Genomic DNA, 24587 nt, shown 5'->3' on the forward strand with positions numbered 1-24587 from the left:
ATAAGGGTGCGCATGTGTGTTTTGCTTGATACTTGAGACATGTGTCTTTGTTTTATTACTGAGCCTCACTGAGAGGCCTGTTAGCCATTCAGCGCCTTAAGAGGCTGCCTGTCTCCCCTGCCAGGCTTCATGCAGACACTGATGTTCTTACCCATAGGATTGTCTCTCTTTCATTTTGCAGGTGGGCTTCCTTTCCAAGCCCCAGGAAAGCTGGGGGGGGGAGGGATCAGCCTGGGGACCCCAGGAGCCACAGCACCCTTCCTTTGATATTGAAGTCTAAGGTCCCCACTCAGTGGCATAGCCAGAGGGGGGCAAAGCACTGAGGTCCCAATCATATCCAATTTTCCAGTGCTGGTGCAGCTGTGCCAATGGGTGTGCGCTGCATCTTGTGTTGGGGAGGCAGTTTTAGAGACCTCCTCAATGTATGGGAACACTTGTTCCCTTACCTTGGGGCTGCATTGTTGCTGCACCGGTGCTGGAAAGTTGGCTAGGATTGGGCCCCAAGTCTTGCAGGGAAGCTTCACCGTGCAGTGCAAGCAGCCCCTCCCCTGCGGAGGCGTATTTCTCTCTTTTGCTCCCACCACAAGGGAGAAGGGGCCTGGTGAGGCTCCTTGCAAAACTTAGTGCTTTGCCCCCCCCTTCGGCTACGCCACTGGCTCCATCGGAACGCCCCATTGCCAAACCCTGTCGGGGGCGGCGGAGCAGCGCTTGCACAAGGAGCGATGCTGTTGTCTCCGGAGTGGAAACTTAACCCTTTCCCCGCCCGAGGGATCAAAGGAGGGCTGACTTCTTGGGTGTGAGCTGTCAGCTGACTCCTTGTCGCCTGGAAGGCTGGGCGAGGGCGCTGCATGGCAAGCGGGCAGCAGCAGCAGCAGCAGCAGCAGCTCCGACGGGACTAGTTGAGAGAGGGCGACATGGCCAACAAAGCCCTGTGCCTCCTGCTCGCCTCGGTGCTGCTGGCTTACTACGTCTACAGCCCCCTGCCGGAGAATGTGGAGGAACGCTGGAAACTGATGCTCATCAATGTGGGCTTCAGGACTCTGCAGCATGTGGTGAGTGGAGGGGTTTGTTTACTCCAGGGTGTGCGTGTGGTGACCAGATACAATGGAGGAGAGAGTGCCTTTAATCACCGCACAGGAGCCCAATCCTGGTCATGTCTACTCAGAAGTAAGTCCCGTTACAGTCTATGGGGCTTACTCCCAGGAAAGTGTGGGGAGGACTGTAGCCTATAACAGGGAATTTGAGCATTATACATTGCATCAGGTCACACACAGGGTGACCTGATGCAATGGAGGGCAGAGTGCCTATACCTTTAACCATGGCACAGAAGAGGGAATTGTAGCAGGTGCAGCTTAGCTTGGAAGGGTTTCAAAAGCTGCCCCTGCCCAAATTCCCTTTTCTGTGCCATGGTTAAAGGTATAGGCACTCTATCCTCCATTGCATCAGGTCACCCTGTGTGTGTGTGTATGGAAGTTCTGTTTTATTCCAAAGGTGTTCTCTGTTTTTCCTTTGTTGCTTTCTTTTCCTAGGAGAACACAGAGTGCTGATCATGAACTAATCCAGGTCCTACAACACATTGTTAGCAGAGGGAAAGGATTATAGAAGAAAAGATCTCTCTTTCTCTCTCTGAAACTCCCTGGCACTGAGTTTCATATACCATGAATACAAATGAGGAGAAGCTCCTTGTCATGTTACAATTTACAGCCTAGCAGCTGCCTGTTCTCATTCCTGTATTCCAGAGTTGTCTGGGAAATATCAGCATCCCCCAGGCAGGAGAAGAAAATCCCTAGAAGAGCTGCAATCAATAGGATTCTTGTGATTCAGGGTTTCAGGCCAACATTTAAATTGCAGGGCTGTGGCCATAAATAAGAAGTGCTAATTCTAGAAAGAACCAATCAAGTTTAGCCGATGGAGTGTAAAGCTCTCTGAATGGTCTGGTTACTTTTCCTCCGAACTTGGTGTCATTTGTAATTAAAATCTTGACAGTAGCCCTGCTAATGTGCAACGTATGAGACTCCACTAGTGGGTGTTGTATCTATTGGGCAGAGTGTAAGTGGATTTTTCTGCCCAATCCATAGATTGGGCTTACTATGATGTGAGAACTGGCCTTTGCACATTATTGTTTTATTTATTTAAAGCATTCTCACCCCATCTTTTCAGAAGCTCAAGGTGGCTCCTGGAAAGGCATACATACTACTAATTAATTAAGATAAACTAATCAGACTCACAGAACAATCCTATGCATGACTACTCAGAAGTAAGCCCTATTGTGTTCAGTGGGGCTTACCCCCAGGAAAGTGTATAGGATTGTAGCCTTAACGTGTTAAGCTGATGAATGTCATGGCCCAAACTCTGGTATAGCCACTGTTACCCTGCACATGCCCGATCTTTTCTGATCTTGGAAGCTAAGCAGGATCAGGCCTGGTTAGTACTTGGATGGGAGACCACCTGGGAATACCGGGTGCTGTAGGCTTATACCATAGTCTTTAGAGACTGAAGGTTGCCAATCATCGGGTGTTGGCTATGAAAATCAATCTTATGTGATAAATGAAACATGGCTTAGTAGTTCATGGACATCATGATTCAGGCATGTACTCATGGATCCTGGAAGTTGTTGGATACTTTGCAGCTGTGAACTTTGTTGTTTCCTTGTGCAGAAGAGAGGATCCAGCACCCACATCCCGAAACCATCCATAGTTGTAACAGAAGCATGGGAATCCTGGAGTATGAACTTAACTGTATTTGCATGAGTTGGAGGCCAAGTAGTTATTTGGCATTCTAACTTTCATCCAAAGCTAGGAGCTGTTTTAAGTGTAGCTTTCTGAGCACTTGCTGAGGCATGCAAAAAACCAGGCTACTCCTCTGTGTGTGTGCGCGCATAGGGTGTCAGCTTTCATGTGATTGCTTCCATGCATGCAGTGCTTGCCATGCCTCAGGAGGTCATGAAAACACATCTTGAGAATAGAGAACAGCAAATAATATTGAAAGGAGTGGCATTGAAGCTACAGTGTCAAAGGCGTTTGGGGGAGATGTATGGTAAAAGAAACAAAGGAGAAGCCCTATAACTACCTTGTGGGAGGGGGAAGGAGGGATTTCCAAAGTTAGCATAGAGTCTGGATGCCTGTGTTTAGAATAGTTGTGTCAAAGAGAGGGCTTTGATATCTGCTTTTTACTTTGGTACTAAGATAGAAGCAGTAGAGTATGTGTCGGAATCCTCTCTTCCATTAAAGACACAGGAGCCACTCTGATTTCCAGTAAGATGTATGGCAACCCAAAGAAATAAACAGAAGACTGCCCAGTTTCAGTATAGGACAAGCCGCCTATCTTTTTACGGAGGACTTTGACAAGCTCAGCTTCTGTAGTGTGTGTGTGTGTGTGTGTGTGTGTGTGTGTGTGTGTGTGTGTGTGTGTGTGTGTGTGTGTTGGGGGGAGGAAGTATTGTGTACATAGCATTTAAGTTGCAGAAGGACTGTTCCCTCTAACAAGTCTCTGGGACAGAATCAGGAAGTGGCTGAAGGAAGTGGCATCACTGGGGGGGTGCGGGCTGCACCAGGTGACACGCACAGGGGTGCGTGTGACACCACCACTTGCCAAAAATTTTTAAATCTTGGTATTTTCGAATAATACCATCAGATTATATATCAATCAATGTGTAATTGCAGGTAGAGTACAATGAAACAAAACACATTGAAATATCTCTATTCCAGCCATTTTCAACCACTGTGCCGTGGCACACTGGTGTGCTACGACTGGTTCAAAGGTGTGCCACTGTAATTTGAGGGAAGGTCATTTATTAGTAGGGCCAATGGGGATGTGAGCTCCCACTGGTAGCATGGTGTGCCTTGTCAATTGTCAAAAACCTGATGGTGTGCCTTGACAGTTTTAATGCCTTGTCAATGTGCTGTGAGATGAAAAAGGTTGAAAATCACTGCTCTATTCTGTCAGAAGTTATAGCAAAAAACCCAGCAGGGATGCGGTGATGGTACATTTCCCCACCCACTGCATGGGAGGAGGCCCATCATAGGAGTGACATGCTATCTTCCTGCACCAGTTGACACAAACCCTATTGTTACCACTGGATGAAGGAAACATCTAGCTAGGGTATGACCTTCAAGGCTTGTGTGAAGGAAAATGCAGTGCTGTTTTCCGTTATTGACAGAAAATCTGTCTACTCAATATAGTGTTGCCACCATATTTTTTTCTGGCCTTACCCCCCATGACTGTTACAGCAATATGACATTGGTACTAGCAAGTGAAGCTTTCCCCCTTCGCTTCTAATTTTCTGTCGAAGTCTGATTCCACAAGATCAGAAAAGGTGGCAGCACTAAACAAATACTTAGCCCCACTCTTGGCCCTAGTTGGTATTCACAGAGTTACTACCAGACTGTTGGCTCTACTTTTTCCTTAGGCTTATTCCTCAGGTAAAGGTGAGGCAATAAATCCTTTGCTCCTTTGAGTCAGGTGATGAATTTGATAAGATTGTTATTGTATTACAGGGGAGAGGCTACATTTGTCATTCTTGTTGTAAAAACTAATTACATAGACTTGGCTTTGTTCCCAAACTGGCTGAGCCTAACTTGTAAGTAATGTGCTGATTTTGAAGTAACTAGAGAAAAGGGTACAGTGGTAAAGCACGTACTTCACATGTAGAAGGTTCCAGATCCAGCTGTGGCACCTCTGGGTAGTGCAGAGAAGGACCCCTGCCTGAAACTCTGCTGTCAGACATCAATTTAGACAATACTGAGCTAAATGGAACACAGGTTGGACTTGGTAGAAGGCATCTTCTGTAAGCCCTAGCAGATGTCTGTAAGCACCCTTTGCTACTGTGTTCTGCAACAGTTGAAACTTTTGCATCATCTTCAAGCGCAGCCCCACGTACAGTACATTACAAAAATCTAGACAATACATAACTAGGGCATAGACTACTGTAGTCAGAGCTGCTTGAGAAGTGCCATAGCTAGAGGTGTTTGAAAATGGTGTTATTTATTTTACTCAGAAGTAAGCCCACTGTGTTTTCTAAGACCAAAACTGTAATTCTATGTTACTCGTCAGAAACAAACTCCTCTAGCCATAGCTAATGATAACTGGGCTCTTTCAGCACCGCCCTTTCAGCAGCTTCTGCCCAGACCTTGGGAGGGAGAGCCATAAGGAGGAACTCTATGGGGTATGGGGCAGACCAAGAGGTGTGAGAAAAGAAAATGCTGCCAAGATGCTGTGTATCTAATTATCACATGGCCTTTCATTTTCATCGTTCCTTTATATTCCTTCTCCCAAACTTATCTGGGAGCAGGGCAGGGATAGTCACTCATTTTCTGAAACCCTCTACCTGTGGTCTTTGTGCTCAATTCTGCTGTCTGGTGGGTAGAATAGTACAATATGGCATCCCAGGCACCAGGAGCTCTGGGAGTAACCCCAATCCTTGGAGAAAGCTCCATACAAATCCAAGCTTCCAGCCCTTTTTAGCAGCTGCGACTTGGCAGCAACTGTTACCCTGCACATGCCCGATCTCATCTGATCTCAGAAGCTAAGCAGGGTCAGGCCTGGTTAGTACTTGGATGGGAGACCTCCTGGGAATACTGGGTGCTGTAGGCTTATACCATAGTCTTCCAAGACTGAAGGTTGCCAACCAACCAACCACTTCTGTCAAAAGGGAACCAGTGATCATATGCTGTTCACATCACACCACAGGTCTTCGTATTATACTTTCTTCAGTCATTCAGCTTAGGGGGGTGAAGAACAAAACATGAAGCAATAACATCCTCCATGACAAAAGACCATACCTGACATGGATTATTGCTGAGATTCTGACAACACAATCCTATGCATTTCTATTCAGAAGTAAGCCTCATTGTATTAAGTTGGGTGTACTCCCAGGAAAGTGTGCATAGGATTGCAGGCAAAGGTCCCAATCCTATCCAACTTTCCAGCACTGATGTAGCCACAATGCAGTCCCGAGATAAAGGAACAAATACTACCTTACCTTGAGGGGGCCTCCGTGACTGCCCCCCTACTGCAGGATGTAGCACATGCCCCATTAGCATGGCTGCATCAGTGCTGGAAAATTGGATAGAATTGGGACCCTGAGTCACTACCTAATTTCCTTGAACCAGGCAATTGGGCATGAAAGTACCTTTCTCCCTAGCTATTACAGAAGAACCGGACCTTACTCAACACTGAGTCAGGTGTGGGCCATGGATTTATTTTGTTTTAATTTTAAAGGGCTAAACTCATCCTGAGTGCCTGCTGCTGATTTGTGGTGCTGAGTCAGTATGGTCAGCTGAAGGGTCAATTACTGCTCATCTCCAGTGGTAATCTTATCTGCAGTGCTTATCTGCAGTGGTAATTTTCAGACCAGTTGCCCCAGGCATTTCCAAAAGTCTGAAAATGACCACTTGCTCCTGAGACAAGTTGCAAACACCTGCTAGTGATCTGTATCTAATCAATACTCTTGTGTATTTTAAGTGTGAAATAATGACCTTCAAGGCACACACATTTCCTAGATTCCAAGTGGGTTGAGCTGGTGGCTTCTTCCAGAGTTGGAAAAAAGCCCTGCTATAGTTGCCAGTACAATGGCTGTACAACTAATGAGATTGCACCACACAGAGCACTGCTGGAATCTAATCCATGATGTTAAATACCTAGCCCTGCTAGTTTTCCATCATGCAGGAATTTGCTAGAGACTTTGAATTGCACTTTGCAAAGTCATTCAGTTGGAACCCCCATCTACATCAAAATGTGTACAGGCTCTCCCTGACTTACATAAGAGTTCTGTTCTGAGCACCTTTATGTAAGCTGAGTTTTATGTAAGTCAGGGCCCAATCCTCACCAACTTTCCAGTAGTTGGTGCTGATACTGTTATGCCAAATGGGTGTACACTTCATCCTGTCATGGGAAACAGTCACAGAAGCTTTCTCAAGGCAAGGGAGCTGGGCTGCATGGCAGCTGCAACAGTAATAATAATAATAATAATAATAATAATAATAATAAATAAACTTTATTTATATCCCGCCCTTCTCCTTAAAAGGGACCCAGGGTGGCTTACAACATGTTAAAAACAGATTAAAACAAAATTTAACCAACAGATAAAAAACATATTAAAAACACATTAACAGATACAATAAAAACAGTAGTCAGATAAAAAGAGCTTAAAGCAGCAGATCATAGAGGAATCCGGCCTGTAAAAAATACTAAAAGATGTTAAAAAGGCCATGAACTCAGAAGGCTTGTTTAAACAGAAGGGTCTTCAGGCCTCGCCGAAAAGTCTCAAAAGAGGGAGCCATTCTCAAGTCAAGGGAGATCCATAATGTTGGTGCCACTACTGAGAAGGCCCTATTTCTTGCCGCCGCCCCATGTACCTCCTTAGGTGGCGGCACTTGTAAAAAGGCCTTTTCTGATGACCTAAGGGGACGAGCCAGATTGTGTGGAAGTAGGCGGTCTCTAAGATAACCTGGCCCAGAGCAGTATAGGGCTTTAAAGGTCAAAAACCAGCACCTTGAATTGGGCCCGGAAACGAATGGGCAGCCAATGTAGCCCCCGGAGAAGCGGGCTGACAGAGTTAGACTGCCTAGCTCCAGTGACCACGCGGGCCGCCGCATTCTGCACTAATTGCAGTTTCCGAACCGTCTTCAGGGGCAGCCCCACATAAAGCACGTTACAATAATCTAACCTCGATGTCACCGTAGCATGGATCACCGTGGCCAGGTCTGCACGATCCAAGTATGACCGCAGCTGGTGCACCAGCCGAAGCTGAGCAAAGGCCCCCCTAGCCACAACTGCCACCTGGGAATCCAGGAACAGTACTGGAAAGTTGGATAGGATTAGGCACAGAATCAGGCTGTGGAGAAGGTGACTCACTTCTGTCACTCAGTAAAGCTCATGACTTGCTTTACTCTGTAATGATTTTATTTAAAAGATTTATGCACCGCTTTTCTGGTGCTTAAAGTGGTTCACAAAAAATATAATAAAACATTGAAGCAAAAACATTTAAAGCAAGTCAGGATTGTTCCCACCAGGTCCTACATTTCCTCATTTGATTAAAGCCTGTACAGGGAAAGGGGCAAGATCTCTATGTTCTGGTCTTTGCCCCTTCCTCTGTGTAGGCTCCTTAGACAAAAAAGATGAGCACTGTTCTTGGAGTCGGACGCTTCCCCTTACCCCTGGGTAAGCCACCATGGCCCCAACGGGTCTTCTCGGACTTGTGCCACCTCTGGGGGTGGCATAAGTCCGAGGGGAGTGGAGCAGCTTGCAGCTGCTCCGCTCTGCTTGGGGAACTGGGTTGGGATCCAGCATAACAGCTGGGTCCCAGCCCCGCCTCTCGCTCCCCACCCGCCCACCCCAGGTCTGCCCTCTGCCTGCTCTCCCCCAGCCCAGAACACCTCCCTCCTGCCTCCTCCCCACCTCCTCCCTGCCCTCCCCAGAATCCTGCATCAACTGAGCTCTGCGATACAATCTTCCCTTCCCAAGTTGGTGCGGAGGCTGGATGCAAGCTCCACGGGTAGCATGCGTTCCTGCACTGGCCCAGCCAATTCCTGAGGAGGCGCAAATGTGCTTTATAGCACATTTGCAACCATCCTGGGCAGGCACAAGGGATTTGCCTGGCCTGGGGCACAGTTAGGATTGCGCCCTTAGTTGCATTCATTCCTGGGGCATGGATGGGAGGCAGAGAGGGAAAGAATGGGAATCTTTGTCCAGCCCCTCTTCTTGCTTTCCCGGATTTCATTTTGGAGGGAGGGGGTGTATGTATGCAATGATGATGTTAATATGTGAGCATAAGAAGTCTGAACTTTAGTCATCACTATTTGAATAATGAAATTGAGAAATCAAACACGGAGAACATTTCAGAAGCTGACATGTACATGGATATGGAATCTTATTAGAGCATAAGCTCTACTTGTTAGGACTGGTAAAGTGTTCTGTAAGTGATCTATAGGATATGTGCCTGCCTGTTTCTCTCCTGTACGCAAGATGTAATTTGTCATCAAAGACCTGTAGTGGAGTAATCTCCCCATGGGCAATTCTGGTAAGGTGATGTGGCTTCCCATCTCTCCGTAAAAGATGGGTGCTCACTTTCCCAAACTCTGAAATATCCAGTTTGGTAGGGAAAGGGAAAGAAAAAAAGATGGAGGTGAACCACCCATGCCGTGGGCGAGCACCATGTGTCTCTTCTGACTCAACAGCAATGTTTTACTTTCTTTAACACTCTGTGCAATTTTACACAATCACTATAATGGGATCTCAGCTATTACTAACTTGGCTGTGTATGCTTGGCTGCTAAAACATCCCAGTATCCAAAGATCACTTGACTGTTGTAATGTGATGTCATTATTTCTACACTCATGTTTTCAGATGTTCCCCAGAACATTTTCAAATGCTCCTCACAAATATCAATGGTTTGGGCATTTTATCTATAAGTGAGAATGAAATTGGGACACCAGTGGGGCACTCCTCAAAGGTGCTTCTGTAGAGCTGCCTTTTAGAATGTTCTGAAGTTTCCCAGTGGCCTGTTAAAATGGTAACGGGCCAAGCCTGTTAAATAGTCAACACTGGTAAGGGTGGAGTGATTTCTGCTAACAAACTGCTGACTCACATCATAAGAGATCTTTTATATGCTACTTTTAGAGTAAAAATGATTTTAAAAAAACATTTTACAGTTTGTGTGCAAAGAAAGGGTCATGTTGGTTTGCGTGTATATAATAGCAAAGGCATATAGATTGTTTGCAAAAGAGGCGTCTCTTTCTCTGCCAAATTGTTTCCTCCTGCTCAGTGTTTTATTGTCTTTTGCTTTCTATGCAGGTGAATATTAAGGCTGCACTGCTATGCACACGCTACTGGAAGTAAGCTCTACAGAGGGACTTGCTTCCAAGTAAACATGCATAGGATTGCATTGCAAAAGAAGGTCATACTCTGCCTGTTACCTGGAAGGGTGCAGTCTCCAGGCTGCAGAACCACTTTATTCTGCTGCATGTCAATCAAATCTCAGCTCCAACTCATTGTGCTCTTGTTCTTTTAACCCAGAGATGCCCCAACCCCGGCCCGGGGACCACTTGCGGCCCTCAGGGACTCCCAATGCGGCCTGCGTGGAGCCCCCAGTCTCCAATGAGACTCTGGCCCACCAGAGACTTCCTGGAGCCCATGCTTGCCGAACACGAGTGCTCTCTGCATGAGGGTGACGGTTCGACCTCTTGCTTGAGCTGTGGGATGAGGGCTCCCTCCACTGCTTGCTGTTTCACATTTGTGATGCAGCAGCGGCAGTGAAGGAAAGGCCGGCCTTGCTTTGTGCAAGACCTTTTATAGGCCTTGAGCTATTGCAAGACCATCATTCATTCCATCTCTAATATATTCATTTTTGTAAATTTACTCACATTTTAAATGTAAATTAATTCATTTTTTTCATGGCCCCTGACACAGTGTCAGAGAGATGATGTGGCCCTCTTGCCAAAAAGTTTGAACACCCCTGCTCTAGTTTCTAGAAGTCAGAACAATGAGATGCAACAAGCATTTAAATTAATTAGCATTAATTAATTAGCCTTAATTAATTAGAATAAAGATAAAGAATAAAGGCTAAAGAGAGCTCTGACTATTGTATTGGCAACCTTCAGTCTTGAAAGACTATGGTATCGTGCTCTGAAAGGTGGTTCTGGCACAGCGTCTAGTGTGGCTGAAAAGGCCAATCCGGGAGTGACAATCTCTTCCACACCGGGAGCAAGTGCAGTCTGTCCCTGGTCTGTCTCCCTGGCTATGGGCCTTCCTTCTTTGCCTCTTAGCCTCAGACTGTTGGCAAAGTGTCTCTTCAAACTGGGAAAGGCCATGCTGCACAGCCTGCCTCCAAGCGGGCCGCTCAGAGGCCAGGGTTTCCCACTTGTTGAGGTCCATCCCTAAGGCCTTCAGATCCCTCTTGCAGATGTCCTTGTATCGCAGCTGTGGTCTACCTGTAGGGCGCTTTCCTTGCGCGAGTTCTCCATAGAGGAGATCCTTTGGGATCCGGCCATCATCCATTCTCACGACATGACCGAGCCAACGCAGGCGTCTCTGTTTCAGCAGTGAATACATGCTAGGGATTCCAGCACGTTCCAGGACTGTGTTGTTTGGAACTTTGTCCTGCCAGGTGATGCCGAGGATGCATCGGAGGCAGTGCATTTGGAAAGTGTTCAGTTTCCTCTCCTGTTGTGAGTGAAGAGTCCATGATTCGCTGCAGTACAGAAGTGTACTCAGGACGCAAGCTCTGTAGACCTGGATCTTGGTATGTTCCGTCAGCTTCTTGTTGGACCAGACTCTCTTTGTGAGTCTGGAAAATGTGGTAGCTGCTTTACCGATGCGTTTGTTTAGCTCGGTATCGAGAGAAAGAGTGTCGGAGATCGTTGAGCCAAGGTACACAAAGTCATGGACAACCTCCAGTTCATGTGCAGAGATTGTAATGCAGGGAGGTGAGTCCACATCCTGAACCATGACCTGTGTTTTCTTCAGGCTGATTGTCAGTCCAAAATCTTGGCAGGCCTTGCTAAAATGATCCATGAGCTGCTGGAGATCTTTGGCAGAGTGGGTAGTGACAGCTGCATCGTCGGCAAAGAGGAAGTCATGCAGACATTTCAGCTGGACTTTGGATTTTGCTCTCAGTCTGGAGAGGTTGAAGAGCTTTCCGTCTGATCTGGTCCGGAGATAGATGCCTTCTGTTGCAGTTCCAAAGGCCTGCTTCAGCAGGACAGCGAAGAAAATCCCAAACAAGGTTGGCGCAAGAACACAGCCCTGCTTCACTCCGCTTTGGATGTCAAAAGGGTCTGATGTGGAGCCATCGAAGACAACAGTGCCCTTCATGTCCTTGTGGAAAGATCTGATGATGCTGAGGAGCCTGGGTGGACATCCGATCTTGGGGAGAATCTTGAAGAGGCCGTCTCTGCTGACCAGGTCGAAAGCCTTTGTGGGATCTATGAAGGCTATAAAGAGTGGCTGTCGTTGTTCCCTGCATTTCTCCTGCAGTTGTCTAAGGGAGAATACCATATCAGTGGTGGACCTGTTGGCTCAGAATCCACACTGCGATTCTGAATAGACGCTCTCTGCAAGTACCTGGAGCCTCTTTAGCGCAACTCGGGCAAACAGCTTTCCTACAACGCTAAGGAGAGAGATGCCACGGTAGTTGTTGCAGTCACCCCTGTCACCTTTGTTCTTGTACAGCGTGATGATGTTTGCATCCCTCATGTCTTGAGGTACTCCACCTTCTCTCCAGCAGAGACAGACGATTTCATGCAGCTCAGTGACAATGATCTCTTTGCAGCATTTTAGGACTTCAGCAGGGATGCTGTCTTTTCCAGGTGCCTTGCCAAAGGCAAGGGAGTCCAGGGCCACGTGAAGTTCTTCTAGGGTTGGTTCACTGTCAAGCTCTTCCAGCACAGGCAGGCACTCAAAGGCACTCAAGAGCTCTGACTACTTAATTAGCATTAATTAAGTAGTCAGAGCTCTCTTTATCCACGCCCCTGCTGACCCCATTCCATCTGTAAACAAGACAGGAGGGGGTGGGATGGACTATGAGAGAGTGGGGACAAAAGCAAGAGGGAGGAGGGTCATGTGCAGCAGCTGTAAGACTTACCAGGACAACCCAATCCTTGGCAGCTGTACTCAGAAACAGTCCCACTCACTGGTCATTCAATGAGACTCCCTCCTCCCAAGTAACTACAGAGCACACAAGAGTCACACCATGTGGTTGGCAAGCATGATTGCTATGAACTGCCTCTCTCCCCCTCCCTGGGCTTCTCCAGCCAATCATAAGGCAAGAACCCCTTTGGCACTGCCTTCTGCCCTACCTCATCCAGAGGAAAAAAAAATAACACCGCCCATGCTTCATCCAGTGATCATCGGTTTCTTCAAAGATGAACAAGAGAGCCTGCTCTTGCTTCCCCCCACATCCTGCTCAATGCAAAAACAAAACTTTGACCCTTCCCTGCCTCCTGGCTGGAACCTCCCTGCTACTCACCTGGTCTGAATGCTGGCCCCATGAGGTTTTTCATGGGGCCCCCCAAAAAGTAAGTAAGCACACCCAGACAAAGGCAGACTCAAGTCTGCATGCGTGGGAACTGAGTGCTGAGTCAGGGGCCCTTGACTTGATTGTTTTTCCCGAGTCTTCCACGGCGTGCAACTCAAGTGTCCACAAGTCACCGAAAAGCGCACATTTTTGCGCCTCAAACTTGAGTCACCTGACTTGAGTTTGCATCCCTGGCACACACCACATGGTAAATCTTTTAAGTATCTACTGTGCAGTTCTTGGGAATGTGATGGCGTGGCGGGTTAAACGGCTGAGCTGCCGAGCCTGTTGACCACAAGGTTGGCAGTTTGAATCCGTGTGAAGGGGTGAGCTCCCGTTGCTTGTCCACAAAAACTGTCTATGGACAAATGCCGGCTCTTTGGTTTAGAAACAGAGATGAGCACCACCCCTAGAGTCGGACACGACTAGGCTTAATGCCAGGGGGAACCTTTACCTTTTTTCTGCAGTTCCTGGTAATGTCATTCTATTTCTGGGAATGAAATAGCTCATGACAAGCGGTGGGTCTCAGTGTGTATTTACCACATCAAAGTTGGATGTTTTCTGTGATGCATTCCTTGTCATGCAAACACACACACACTTCTAAATCCTATGTTTTTTTTCTTGTAAGGTCCATTAGCAGGTACTTCAAAGTCTGAAGTCAGTGATCGTTTTGTATGTGTGGTCAGTGGCATTGTAGGTGATGCCATGGGGGGGGGTTGACATCACTAGTGACCAAAATTTTTAAAATCTTGGTATTTTCAAATAATACCATCATACTATATATCATTTGATGCATAATTTCATGCAGAATGCAGTGAAACAAACTGTAGTGAAATGTCTCTGTTTTATCAAATGTTATAACCAAAATAACCCTATCACGCTGGCATGTCTTCTGGACCAAAACTCCCTCAATCTGAGGTGGAAGGACCTGGGCAGAAGATAGATTGGGAAGGTCAGAGCAGACCTTGGTCTCCCTCAGGCCTCTGGAACCCTAAAAGCCAGATCCACCACCAGTCTTGCTGTTTCTGCAAGGTTTCTGAAGCTCTTGGCTGTATTTGGAATCCCTTCTGAGAGGCTGGGATCATAAATACAGCATGTTAGAAACTCCTCAACAATGACATATTATAGCATATCCAATTTTGCTTTCTTTCTGAGAGCATGGCGGTTTGCCATATCTGCTTGATGGCCTGACCTATGAGTGATGATTTTTTAAAAATTCCCTTTGCCCTGTATCTGCATTAGAGTAACAGAGTATATATGATTTATGATTGGAAAATGACTGTAGGAGATAAGTTCCCTAACATTTAGCTATCATCAAAGCAAAATCTGTTCACAATAGTACTGCCCCAAATAAATGCGATTTTGGCAAATTTTGTTGAGGGGCGAGGAATGAACTGGGCAGCTGGGGTGGATATACAAACTTTGCCCCAAAGTTTGGTTCATTGTAGGCAACAGTTTCAACTGTTGTATTTATAGCCTGTCCTCAAAGCAGTGCAGTGTTTTACACCCTCCCCCATCCTCACAACAATCCTGTGAGCTAGACTGAGAGAAAGTGATTGACCGACAATCACCCAGTCAGCTTCATGGTTGATGGGGACTCAGAAGCAGATATCCCAGTTTCCAGTCCAGCATTCTAACCACACTCTCACACTGGATTCCTGGAATCCAGCTCCAGTCACCTGTAAATTCTCCTCCCTTCAATAGGAATTTGCAAAAAAGGGCTGTTTTTGCTGTCTTAAACAGCTTGAGCCAGGCATACCTCCCAGATGCCACAGTAAAAAAAAAATCATATAGCTAATACTAACCTGCTGTGGTGGAGGGACCCAGAGAAGAGCTGCAGGTGATGAATCAAGTTCTCAAGTACATGGAGAGGCAGTTCTTTAGAAGCTCTGATCTCAGGATATATAGGACATTAAAGATGAAACAAAACCAGTAAAGGCTTGAACTGAAATTTTATCCATGATGTTGAGAAGAGATCAGCAGTATAGGATCCAGTTTCTTGATCGAACTACATTTAGTATACGAAGTGGATGATCATTTTTATTGGGTGGAATCAAGTGTTGTTGTTGGTTTACCATTCTGAGGAAGGCAAGATCTTCCCAGGGTAGCCTGACAGTCAATGACAAGGACTCTGCAAATATAATAATATACAGTATTTAAAGTACATTTATATGTCAAAGTACAAATGCTTTGACTGTGCAAAGTTCAGATACAAAAGAAAGAGGCATATTTCACTTTATACCGTACAAGCCATCCTTTGCACACATTCCATCTGTGAGAAAGAATCAGGGGCATTTTTCAGTATATATCATTAACTTAACTTACAGATACTGTGTAACTCTCTACTAGTTAGGCTGGGCTAGGATTCAGTTTCAGCTCCCTTGGATTCAGTTGCCTCCCTTGGGTTAATCCTTCTCATTCAATTATGATGTACAGTAATTGTAATACGGACCTTACCTGCTATTCTTTTTTTGTGCTTGACCCTTAGCAATATTCACTCAGAGCACAAAAAAGAAGAAGGCTCAAATATGCTTTTTAGCACTAAGTGTGGAAGTGATCTTAGCTGCTGTAGCTAAGATAAGAAAAAATAGGCAACGAGGTGCAACGTGATAAACACATTACAAGGTCTACAGTGTAATAGCTGTATTTTGTAGGTTCAAGTGTATGCTGATGGCCTGCCATGATCAGGCAATGCTTCTTCAGTGGGCATCAGTGCCTGGAAGATGCTTCTTGAATGGCCCCTGATATCTAGACCCTGTGGCAAACTAGGGCACACCTACTGAATGGGGTCTATGTTGTGAAGACAGACAGAGAAAAAACTGGTATGATGGAGGATCTTGCAACCTGCCATTGTATCCTGAGGGCCCCTGGCATGGCAAGGTAGATCTTAGTAGCAGCCACACATGTCGGATCTTATCCCCCTTTCCGACCCACCCCTAATGGCTGCTTGAATCTATGCCAACAAAATTGCTGTTCTGAGGTGACCTGTTGGGGACCAGGTAGTCTACAAAGAGGTAAGTAACAATTTTTCCAGGTTGGCCAATAGCATGCCATGTAGACTCCTTGGCATCATTCTAGGCTGGCCCTGTGGGCAGATGGGGGCAACTGATGCTGCTTTATAGACTCAGTGCCTGTTTGCTCCTCTGCATTTAATTTATGTCTTTGTAAATAAATGGATATTAAAAAGTGCCGTAAGTCTCCAGTGCTCTCACATAACACCAGAACCAGGGGACATCCACTAAAATTGAGTGTTGGGAGAGTTAAAACAGACAAAAGAAAATATTTCTTTACTCAGCGTGTGGTTGGTCTGTGGAACTCCTTGCCACAGGATGTGGTGATGGCATCTAGCCTGGACGCCTTTAAAAGGGAATTGGCCAAGTTTCTGGAGGAAAAATCCATTACGGGGTACAAGCCATGATGTGTATGCGCAACCTCCTGATTTTAGAAATGGGTTATGTCAGAATGCCAGATGCAAGGGAGGGCACCAGGATGAGGTCACTTGTTATCTGGTGTGCTCCCTGGGGCATTTGGTGGGCTGCTGTGAGATACAGGAAGCTGGACTAGATGGGCCTATGGCCTGATCCAGTGGGGCTGTTCTTATGTAATTATGCTCTTTCACGCAAAAGGAAACTAAACTTTGTTGTGCTGCCTCCGGAAGGTCTCACTGCTCAGATATAAAGGGAACACAGAACGAATAGAATTGATTGAGGATGAAGATCATGTGCTGGATCACTGTTTATTGAAAAGGAAATGAAAACAGGCACTGATGAGCGTAGGCTGTCAAAGTGCTGCTTGCATTTTGCATAATACACTGACATTCATATCCTTGTTGTTTTGTAGGCTGCACTGGCTGAGACTCTAGGCCTTGCACACTACATGGACGTGATAGCAGTCATCACAGTTATGGAATATGCAGCACCAGCATCAGATGAAAATGTCACTGTGACGGATACAGAATTTGATGGAGTACCAGTTCGTTTGTATGTCCCTAAAGAGCATCCCGATACCCCCAAAAGGGCAGTGGTTTACATTCATGGGGGTGGCTGGTGTGTGGGATCGGCAGGTAAGCTTGTTTCCATTAATGTGAAAAAAAATGCGTATTTTTATTACATCACATGGCAGTGTTTCCCAACCAGTGGTATGGGTACCACCTTTGGTACTTGAGGTGGTGTCTGGTGGTACTTGCAGGACCCGCCGCTTGGCATACGACAAATGTTGATAAACACTGTCATAGGGTTTTCACTGAGGTACAGTGTGATACAGTATGGCATCTATTAGTCACTGCTAGGGGAAAAAAATTGGATACCTATAACTAAAGTAGGAACAAACATTCCATCTGATAACTTTTAGTTTGAACCATGAAAGGGGGCAAAATTTACCCTAGCAACATTGTGACACTACAAACACATCTAGGAATGACAGTACTTCATCAAGTATCATCACTTTGAGGTGTGATTCTGGTAGCTGCTAGAAAGAGCACAACTGGTATTGCTGGTAAGGTATTACCTTCACCCCATTGCGTTGGTTCGGTCATGTTGTGAGAATGGATGATGGCCAGATCCCAAAGGATCTCCTCTATGGAGAACTCGTGCAAGGAAAGCGCCCTACAGGTAGACCACAGCTGCGATACAAGGACATCTGCAAGAGGGATCTGAAGGCCTTAGGAGTGGACCTCAACAGGTGGGAAACCCTGGCCTCTGAGCGGCCTGCTTGGAGGCAGGCTGTGCAGCATGGCCTTTCCCAGTTTGAAGAGACACTTGGCCAACAGTCTGAGGCTAAGAGGCAAAGAAGGAAGGCCTATAGCCAGGGAGACAGACCAGGGACAGACTGCACTTGCTCCCAGTGCGGAAGGGATTGTCACTCCCGAATTGGCCTTTTCAGCCACACTAGATGCTGTTCCAGAACCACCATTCAGAGCGCTATACCATAGTCTTTCGAGACTGAAGGTTGCCAACAGTTTAGTTCATTGTGTCCTCCACCACAAAAACTGCTGAAATGACACCCTCTCAGCTTTACTGCTTATGAATAGATAGGAGAAATGACAATATACAACTAAGGTCGCAATCTTAACCCATTTTCCAGCACTGACATCAGGGCAATGCAGCTCCGAGGTAAGGGAACAAACATTCCCTTACTTTGAGGAGGCCTCTGTGAATGCCACCCAACTCCAGGATGCAGCACGCATCCCACTAGCACAGCTATGCCAGTGCTTGAAAGTGGGTTAGGTTTGCACCCAAAAACTTGACATTTGGCCCAAAATCTATAAGGGAAATATGGAGTTAAGTTCTTAGATATATTGTGGGGGAATATTCCTTTGAGGTCACAAGACCAATATGCCCAAAAGCATATTGGGCAAAGCAATCTACTGGTTCCATCCACCCGTGGCCCATGGGCAGTCCAATCCTGAGCTATCCAGTGCCCAGAGAAGCAGTGGTACCGAAATGGCTGCTGCTGCATCCAGTGCTCACCGAGCAGCCACCACATTTGTCCCCTTCCCCCAGGTAAGGGAGAAGACTCCGCAATGGGGCTACCCAAGTCTGTGCCAGCTATTTAGCCGGCACAGAGTAGAGTGCCTCTGTGTTAGACCAGGAGGCCTGACAAGGGGTTGTGGACCAAGCAGAGTTTCACCGGTCCTGCCCCCCTCCCACCCGGCTCCCTCCCCACACCCTGGAACACCCCCCTGCTCCCACTCACCTTTCCACTGCCCAGAACAAGGGAATAGCTTCAGGGAGCGTGCGATGGGCCTCTGGCTGGCATTGGCTCAGCGTGAACTGGCGCTGAGCCGGCACCAGTGCTGACCCAGTGGTGAGTCTTGCAGGTGTGCCTTACACCATGTTTGCAACACTCAGAACCGGTGAAGGGCTGGCACTGAGTCTTTAGGATTGGGCCCTAAGGCTGCAATCCTATCCGCAGTTACCTGGGAGCAAGCCTTATTGACTATAATGGGATTTACATCTGAGTAGGTATGCATAGGCTTGGACTGTAAGAGCGCAATCCAGAGGCGCCCATGGGCGAGCACTGGAGGGTCGCAAATGTGTTGCAAGGCTTCCTTGGGAGGAAGCCATGCCGGCGCACAGAGGTGCGCTAACCTGTGGAGGCTGACACAAGCCTTCATGCTGGTTTCCTCAGCAAGGTTTGCGTTGGCCTACTTGAGCTGACGCAAGCCTCTGGAGTGGGTGGGGAGGAGGTGGGAGGGAGGTGTTCCTGGGTGGGGGGAGGGCAGACAGTGGGCAGCCTCAGGGGCAGGTAGGTGGGGAGCAGGACATGGGGCTGGGATACAGCACTTATGCTGGATCCCAACCCTTGTTCCCGGAGAGTTTGGAGTGGCATGAAGTCGCTCCGCTCTTCTCGGACTTGTGCCACCTCTGGAGGTGGTGCAAGTCTGAGGAGACCCATTGGCCAGGGTGCCTCACCCAGGGGTAAGGGGAAAATTTTCTCCTTGCCTCTGGCTGAACCGCCTTGAGCCCCTATCCTGCACTAGATACAGTGCAAGCCTCTTGGCTTGCCTGTTCCAGCGCAGGGTAGGATTGCGCCCTAAATCAGTGTAATATCATTGTAAGATCCATTATGGCATAAGCGTATTAGTCAGGATCCTAAAGCTACCTAGGTGACATAAGTGGGTCATTGGTTTGTTATGTTATTCCCTTCTGGATGAAGTGCATTGTTGTTCTGATCCATTTGTAATTTTTTCTTTGCAGCCATGAAGCCCTATGATCATGTGTCGAGGTGGACTTCAGAGAGACTAAATGCCGTTGTCGTATCAATTGAGTAAGGCTGGCTGATTCAGACTGAAATTCTGCTGAATCTTTGTTCATTTTGGTTTAATTGAAGTTGGCGTGCATATGATTAACAGTGATTGGTTAGAAAGAAAACTAAGCATGATGGCAACAATCCAACACATGGTTGGGCATGCTAAGTGCATTGTTTTCAATGAACTTAAGTGTACTTTACTAATCCCTTGAAATATTCTAGGTGGATGGGTAAATAGGTACTGACATGGTCAGTCTCTTCATTCCAGTTCTTTATAGTTAAACTCCTTGACTACATCAAATGATGGATTACATGCTTATTGGATTGGCAATTCTAACTAGGCATATGCCAAAATAAATGTTTCACCATTCCCTTGAAAGGTTCTAGGTGGGTAGGTAGGAGGTACTGACAAGCTTAGTCTCTTTATTGCTGTTCTTTCCTTACACCAGACAACTAATTCATGGTTTGCATGTAACACTCTCATTCATAAGAGATTGTAAGATTAAGAACAACCTAAGAACATAAGAACAGCCCCACTGGATCAGGCCAAAGGCCCATCTAGTCCAGCTTCCTGTATCTCACAGCGGCCCACCAAATGCCCCAGGGAGCACACCAGATAACAAGAGACCTTCATCCTGGTGCCCTCCCTTGCATCTGGCATCTGACATAGCGCTTTCTAAAATCAGGAGGTTATACATACATCATGGCTTGTAACTCATAATGGATTTTTCCTCCAGAAATTTGTCCAATCCCCTTTTAAAGGCATCTACGCCAGATGCCATCACCACATCCTGTGGCAAGGAGTTCCACAGACCTCCTTTTTTTGCTCTCCTTTGCATCTTTTCCATTTCCACGATTTCCTTTTGGAGATCTGTTAGGGGGGACATGATTGAGACATACAAAATTATGCAGGGGATGGACAGAGTGGATAGGAAGATGCTCTTTACACTCTCACATAATACCAGAACCAGGGGGCATCCACTAAAATTGAGTGTTGGGCGGGTTAGGACAGACAAAAGAAAATATTTCTTTACTCAGCGTGTGGTGGGTCTGTGGAACTCCTTGCCACAGGATGTGGTGCTGGCGTCTAGCCTAGACGCCTTTAAAAGAGGATTGGACAAGTTTCTGGAGGAAAAATCCATTATGGGGTACAAGCCATGATGAGTATGCGCAACCTCCTGATTTTAGGAATGGGTTAAGTCAGAATGCCAGATGTAGGGGAGAGCACCAGGATGAGGTCTCTTGTTTTCTGGTGTGCTCCCTGGGGCATTTGGTGGGCCGCTGTGAGATACAGGAAGCTGGACTAGATGGGCCTATGGCCTGATCCAGTGGGGCTGTTCTTATGTTCTTATGAGATGTGGCAACCAGAACTGGACGTAATACTCCAGGTGTGGCCTTACCATTGATTTGTACAACAGCATAATATAATATAATTGAGCTGTTCTCAATACCTTTTTGTAATGATCCCAACAAGATGGAGCTACAGAACCTACTTCTGCTTGGCTAACAGTAGGCACTCCCTCCTATAGCCATCCCACCCCTGTTCCTGCCCCCTCCCAACCCCCCATTCTATCCACCCCTGTCCATCCTTCCTCCCCCTGCTGGCTTACCTGCTTCTGTGGGTGGCCAGCGATCCAGTGCAGGTGGGAAGGCTCCAGCCTATCTGCTGGTTCTCCAGCAGCATGCTACCCTGCTCACTGATGGAGGATGCTTTCTGGCTGCTTTGCAACAGCCACCATTGGTGGAACACACATTCCACCAGTGGGGCTGCCCAATATGATTGGGCTGCAAATAAATTGATGTGTTTTGTAGGGATTGCATTGTCTTGTGAAAGAATATTCAGTTAATGGTAAGATTGAAATCAATTCAAAATCCATGGAATCGAAATGCATCAATGAAATAAATTAGGTGACGTTTTATTTTGTTTTGCTCCTGCAGCAACTATGCTTAATAGTAATGACTTTTAAAAAAAATATTTCCTCAAAGGTACAGATTGGCCCCTAAACATCATTTTCCAGCTCAGTTTGAAGATGTGTACACAGTTACGAAGTACTTCCTGCAAACCAAGACCCTTGAGCAATACAATGTAGATTCAAGCAGGGTTTGCATTGCAGGAGACAGCGCAGGAGGGAACTTAGCTGCTGCAGTAGCACAGCAGGTAAGCAGTCCTGTGGCCACATTTGAATCTTCATTATATCTTTGGATCTCTACTGTCTGAGGCCGTCATGACACCTGTCACATTAGGACGCTGATGGCGAACCTATAACATGCATGTCAAAGGTGACACACACAATGTTTTGGGTGACACGCCAGCATTCCCCAACACCCAACCAACAACTGAGTGTTTTATTCCTATTTCATTTTTGCAGACATTGGACATTTCTTTATATAATACATATCACCACATATGATTGGTCTGTATTTTTTTTTTAAATAAATGAATATGTAAAGAATTGTTTCTCTTTTGTCCTGGGGGAGGGGGTTGACACACCAGCAAGTTAGAATTTTTTTTGAATTTTTGACACACTGAGCCCAAAAAGTTTGCCATCAGGATGATGATTCCTGGACTCATTTCAGCCTCTATTTCATGTATGAGTTTATAGTTTTATGATGCGGTTATGATTCTGTTTTCATTGTTGTAAAAATCACTTTGTACAAGCAGACTGGTGCAGGGGTGGGACAGGATGGCGGGAGGGCAGACTAGGGACATTTTGGGTGGGTCGGAAGATAGAGTGGGAAGGCAGACTGGTGGGTGAATTGGGGCTAGGAGGGTGGTTGGACCAGCTTGGGCAATTTAGGCTGGATTCTAACCCCCTCCTGGCACACTGGGCTGCTCAGATCTGCGCCAGCGATTTCGCTGGCACAGATCAGAGTAGCCCCATGGGGCGGATGGCTCGCAAACTGGGGTAAGGGGACAAACATGCTCTAAGTTGCACTCCATCCTCCACCTACCTTGGCCTTTCTGTTCCGCGCAAGTTAGAATTGCAGCCTTAGTCTGAAACATTTACTGTAAGTTGGTTTTACTGAACACATCTGATCTTCTGATGCTTAGAATCAGGTATCATATATTCTGCTGAGGTTAAAGAGTATTTGAGCCTATATCAAAATAATATTTGAGCATGTACTTGGCCACTATTCATACTTCTTTAAGGAAATGTGGTGAATGATGGATTTTAAAAAAAAATCAAACTTCTTCAATGGAAGATATTAATGTCAGAGGTGATGTGTATGTGATTGCTTGTTATTTTTAAAGGCAGGCAATGTTTAAATCTGTGGGGTCAAATTCCCTCTTTATTGCCTTAACTGTAAGCTATTAAACATGTTTTCTGATAAGATTTTGAACCAGGCTATCATGAGTATCATCAATTACATATTTTTTTCTGTGTTCGTTTAGCTTTTAGATGACCCTGATGTCAAAGTTAAATTGAAGATCCAAATTTTAATTTACCCTGCTCTTCAGACCATTGATCTGAATTTACCTTCCTATCAAGATAATGCAAATATGCCAGTTTTGCCCAAGACCTTAATGCTCAGATTCTGGAGTGAATACTTTACTACTGACACATCTCTAAATGAAGCCATGGAAACCAACCAACACGTTCCTGCGGAGTTAAGTTATTTGTTTAAGTTTGTAAACTGGAGTCACTGGCTACCTGAAACGTTTAAAAAAGGGCATACCTATACCAGCCCAACAGTAGGGAGCTCCACAGTTGGACAGAAATACCCAGGGTTCCTGGACCCCAGGGCAGCACCGCTATTGGTTGATGACAACAAGTTGCGTGGCTTACCTCTTACATACGTTGTCACATGTCAGCATGATGTCTTGAGGGATGATGGAATAATGTATGTTTCGAGACTTAGAGAGGTAGGAGTTCCAGTTATACATGCCCATGTTGATGATGCAGTTCATGGGGCTATGATGTTTTCTACAAGCCCAATGATCCTCACTGTGGGACAGAGGATGGTAAATGACTACATTGAGTGGTTAAATAAAAACCTATAAAGGGAACGGTGCCTATGGAACATCTTCAACTCTGATTATTAGGCTTTATACTGTTTTACAAGGAAGAAATTATTTTTTCTGTGAATGACTTTGTAATTCTGTGAATATTGTAATTGTTATAGAATCCTTTCCTTCTTCTGCTTGGACAAGACCAAATGTTTTATCTTCATCACTTTGTTCTTAAGACACTGAAATCAACACTTGCTGAGTTCCAGGTGTGAAAGAGCTGAGTTGGATCTATATGCTGTTCTACCTTGTTTGAGGTCCAGTGACTTATTTCACTGGTATGCGATTTAGCCTGGCTGTACTAAGTGGCCTTTTGATCAGTTGCTTATAGAATCTCTGATCACCCTTGTTGACTGCAGTTTCATTTCTCGAACTACTGCATTTAGTAGTTGAAGTGCCCCTTCACCTGCCGTTGTCCATCTTTCCAGAATGCGCTTTTGCAGACAACGTTACATTATGCTGTCTTAATCAAGGAGTGCCTATTCCTCAGTTCATCCTTATAATACTATCAGCCCAATCCTAACCTGCGCCAGAATGGGGAGGCCAGCTGACGTGCCCCGCATCCAATGTGGGATTGGGGCCATTTGCGACTCAGCTCGGGGAAAGGGGAACACATTCCCCTTATGCTGGGTAATGCCGCAGCAGCCCCAATGGACTACTTGTATCTGCGCCACCTCAAGAGGTGGCGCAGATCCAAGCAGCCTTGAGCTGCTCCGGGCCACTTGAGACTGGGGCCAGGATCCGGCACTGGGCCGCGGTTTGCCAACCCACCACTTGCCCTTCCTCTGCCTTGCCCACCCACCACTTGCCCTCCCT

At 46.3% G+C, this 24587-nt stretch overlaps 1 protein-coding gene and 1 pseudogene across 1 annotated transcript; both read left to right on the plus strand.

Annotated features, from left to right (window-relative positions):
- The first annotated feature begins 914 nt into the window (after window positions 1–914).
- Window positions 915–23765, plus strand: AADAC (arylacetamide deacetylase). The gene is made up of 5 exons (XM_066621897.1): window positions 915–1052; window positions 16853–17075; window positions 19711–19780; window positions 21749–21920; window positions 23157–23765. The coding sequence occupies exons 1-5, from the start codon at window positions 915–917 to the stop codon at window positions 23763–23765; spliced, it is 1212 nt and encodes a 403-aa protein (XP_066477994.1).
- LOC136647213 (5S ribosomal RNA) lies at window positions 5476–5592 on the plus strand (annotated as a pseudogene).
- Window positions 23766–24587: the final 822 nt, after the last annotated feature.

The sequence above is a fragment of the Tiliqua scincoides genome, chromosome 3 (genome assembly GCF_035046505.1).
Source record: "Tiliqua scincoides isolate rTilSci1 chromosome 3, rTilSci1.hap2, whole genome shotgun sequence".
Taxonomy (NCBI): Eukaryota; Metazoa; Chordata; class Lepidosauria; order Squamata; family Scincidae; genus Tiliqua; species Tiliqua scincoides.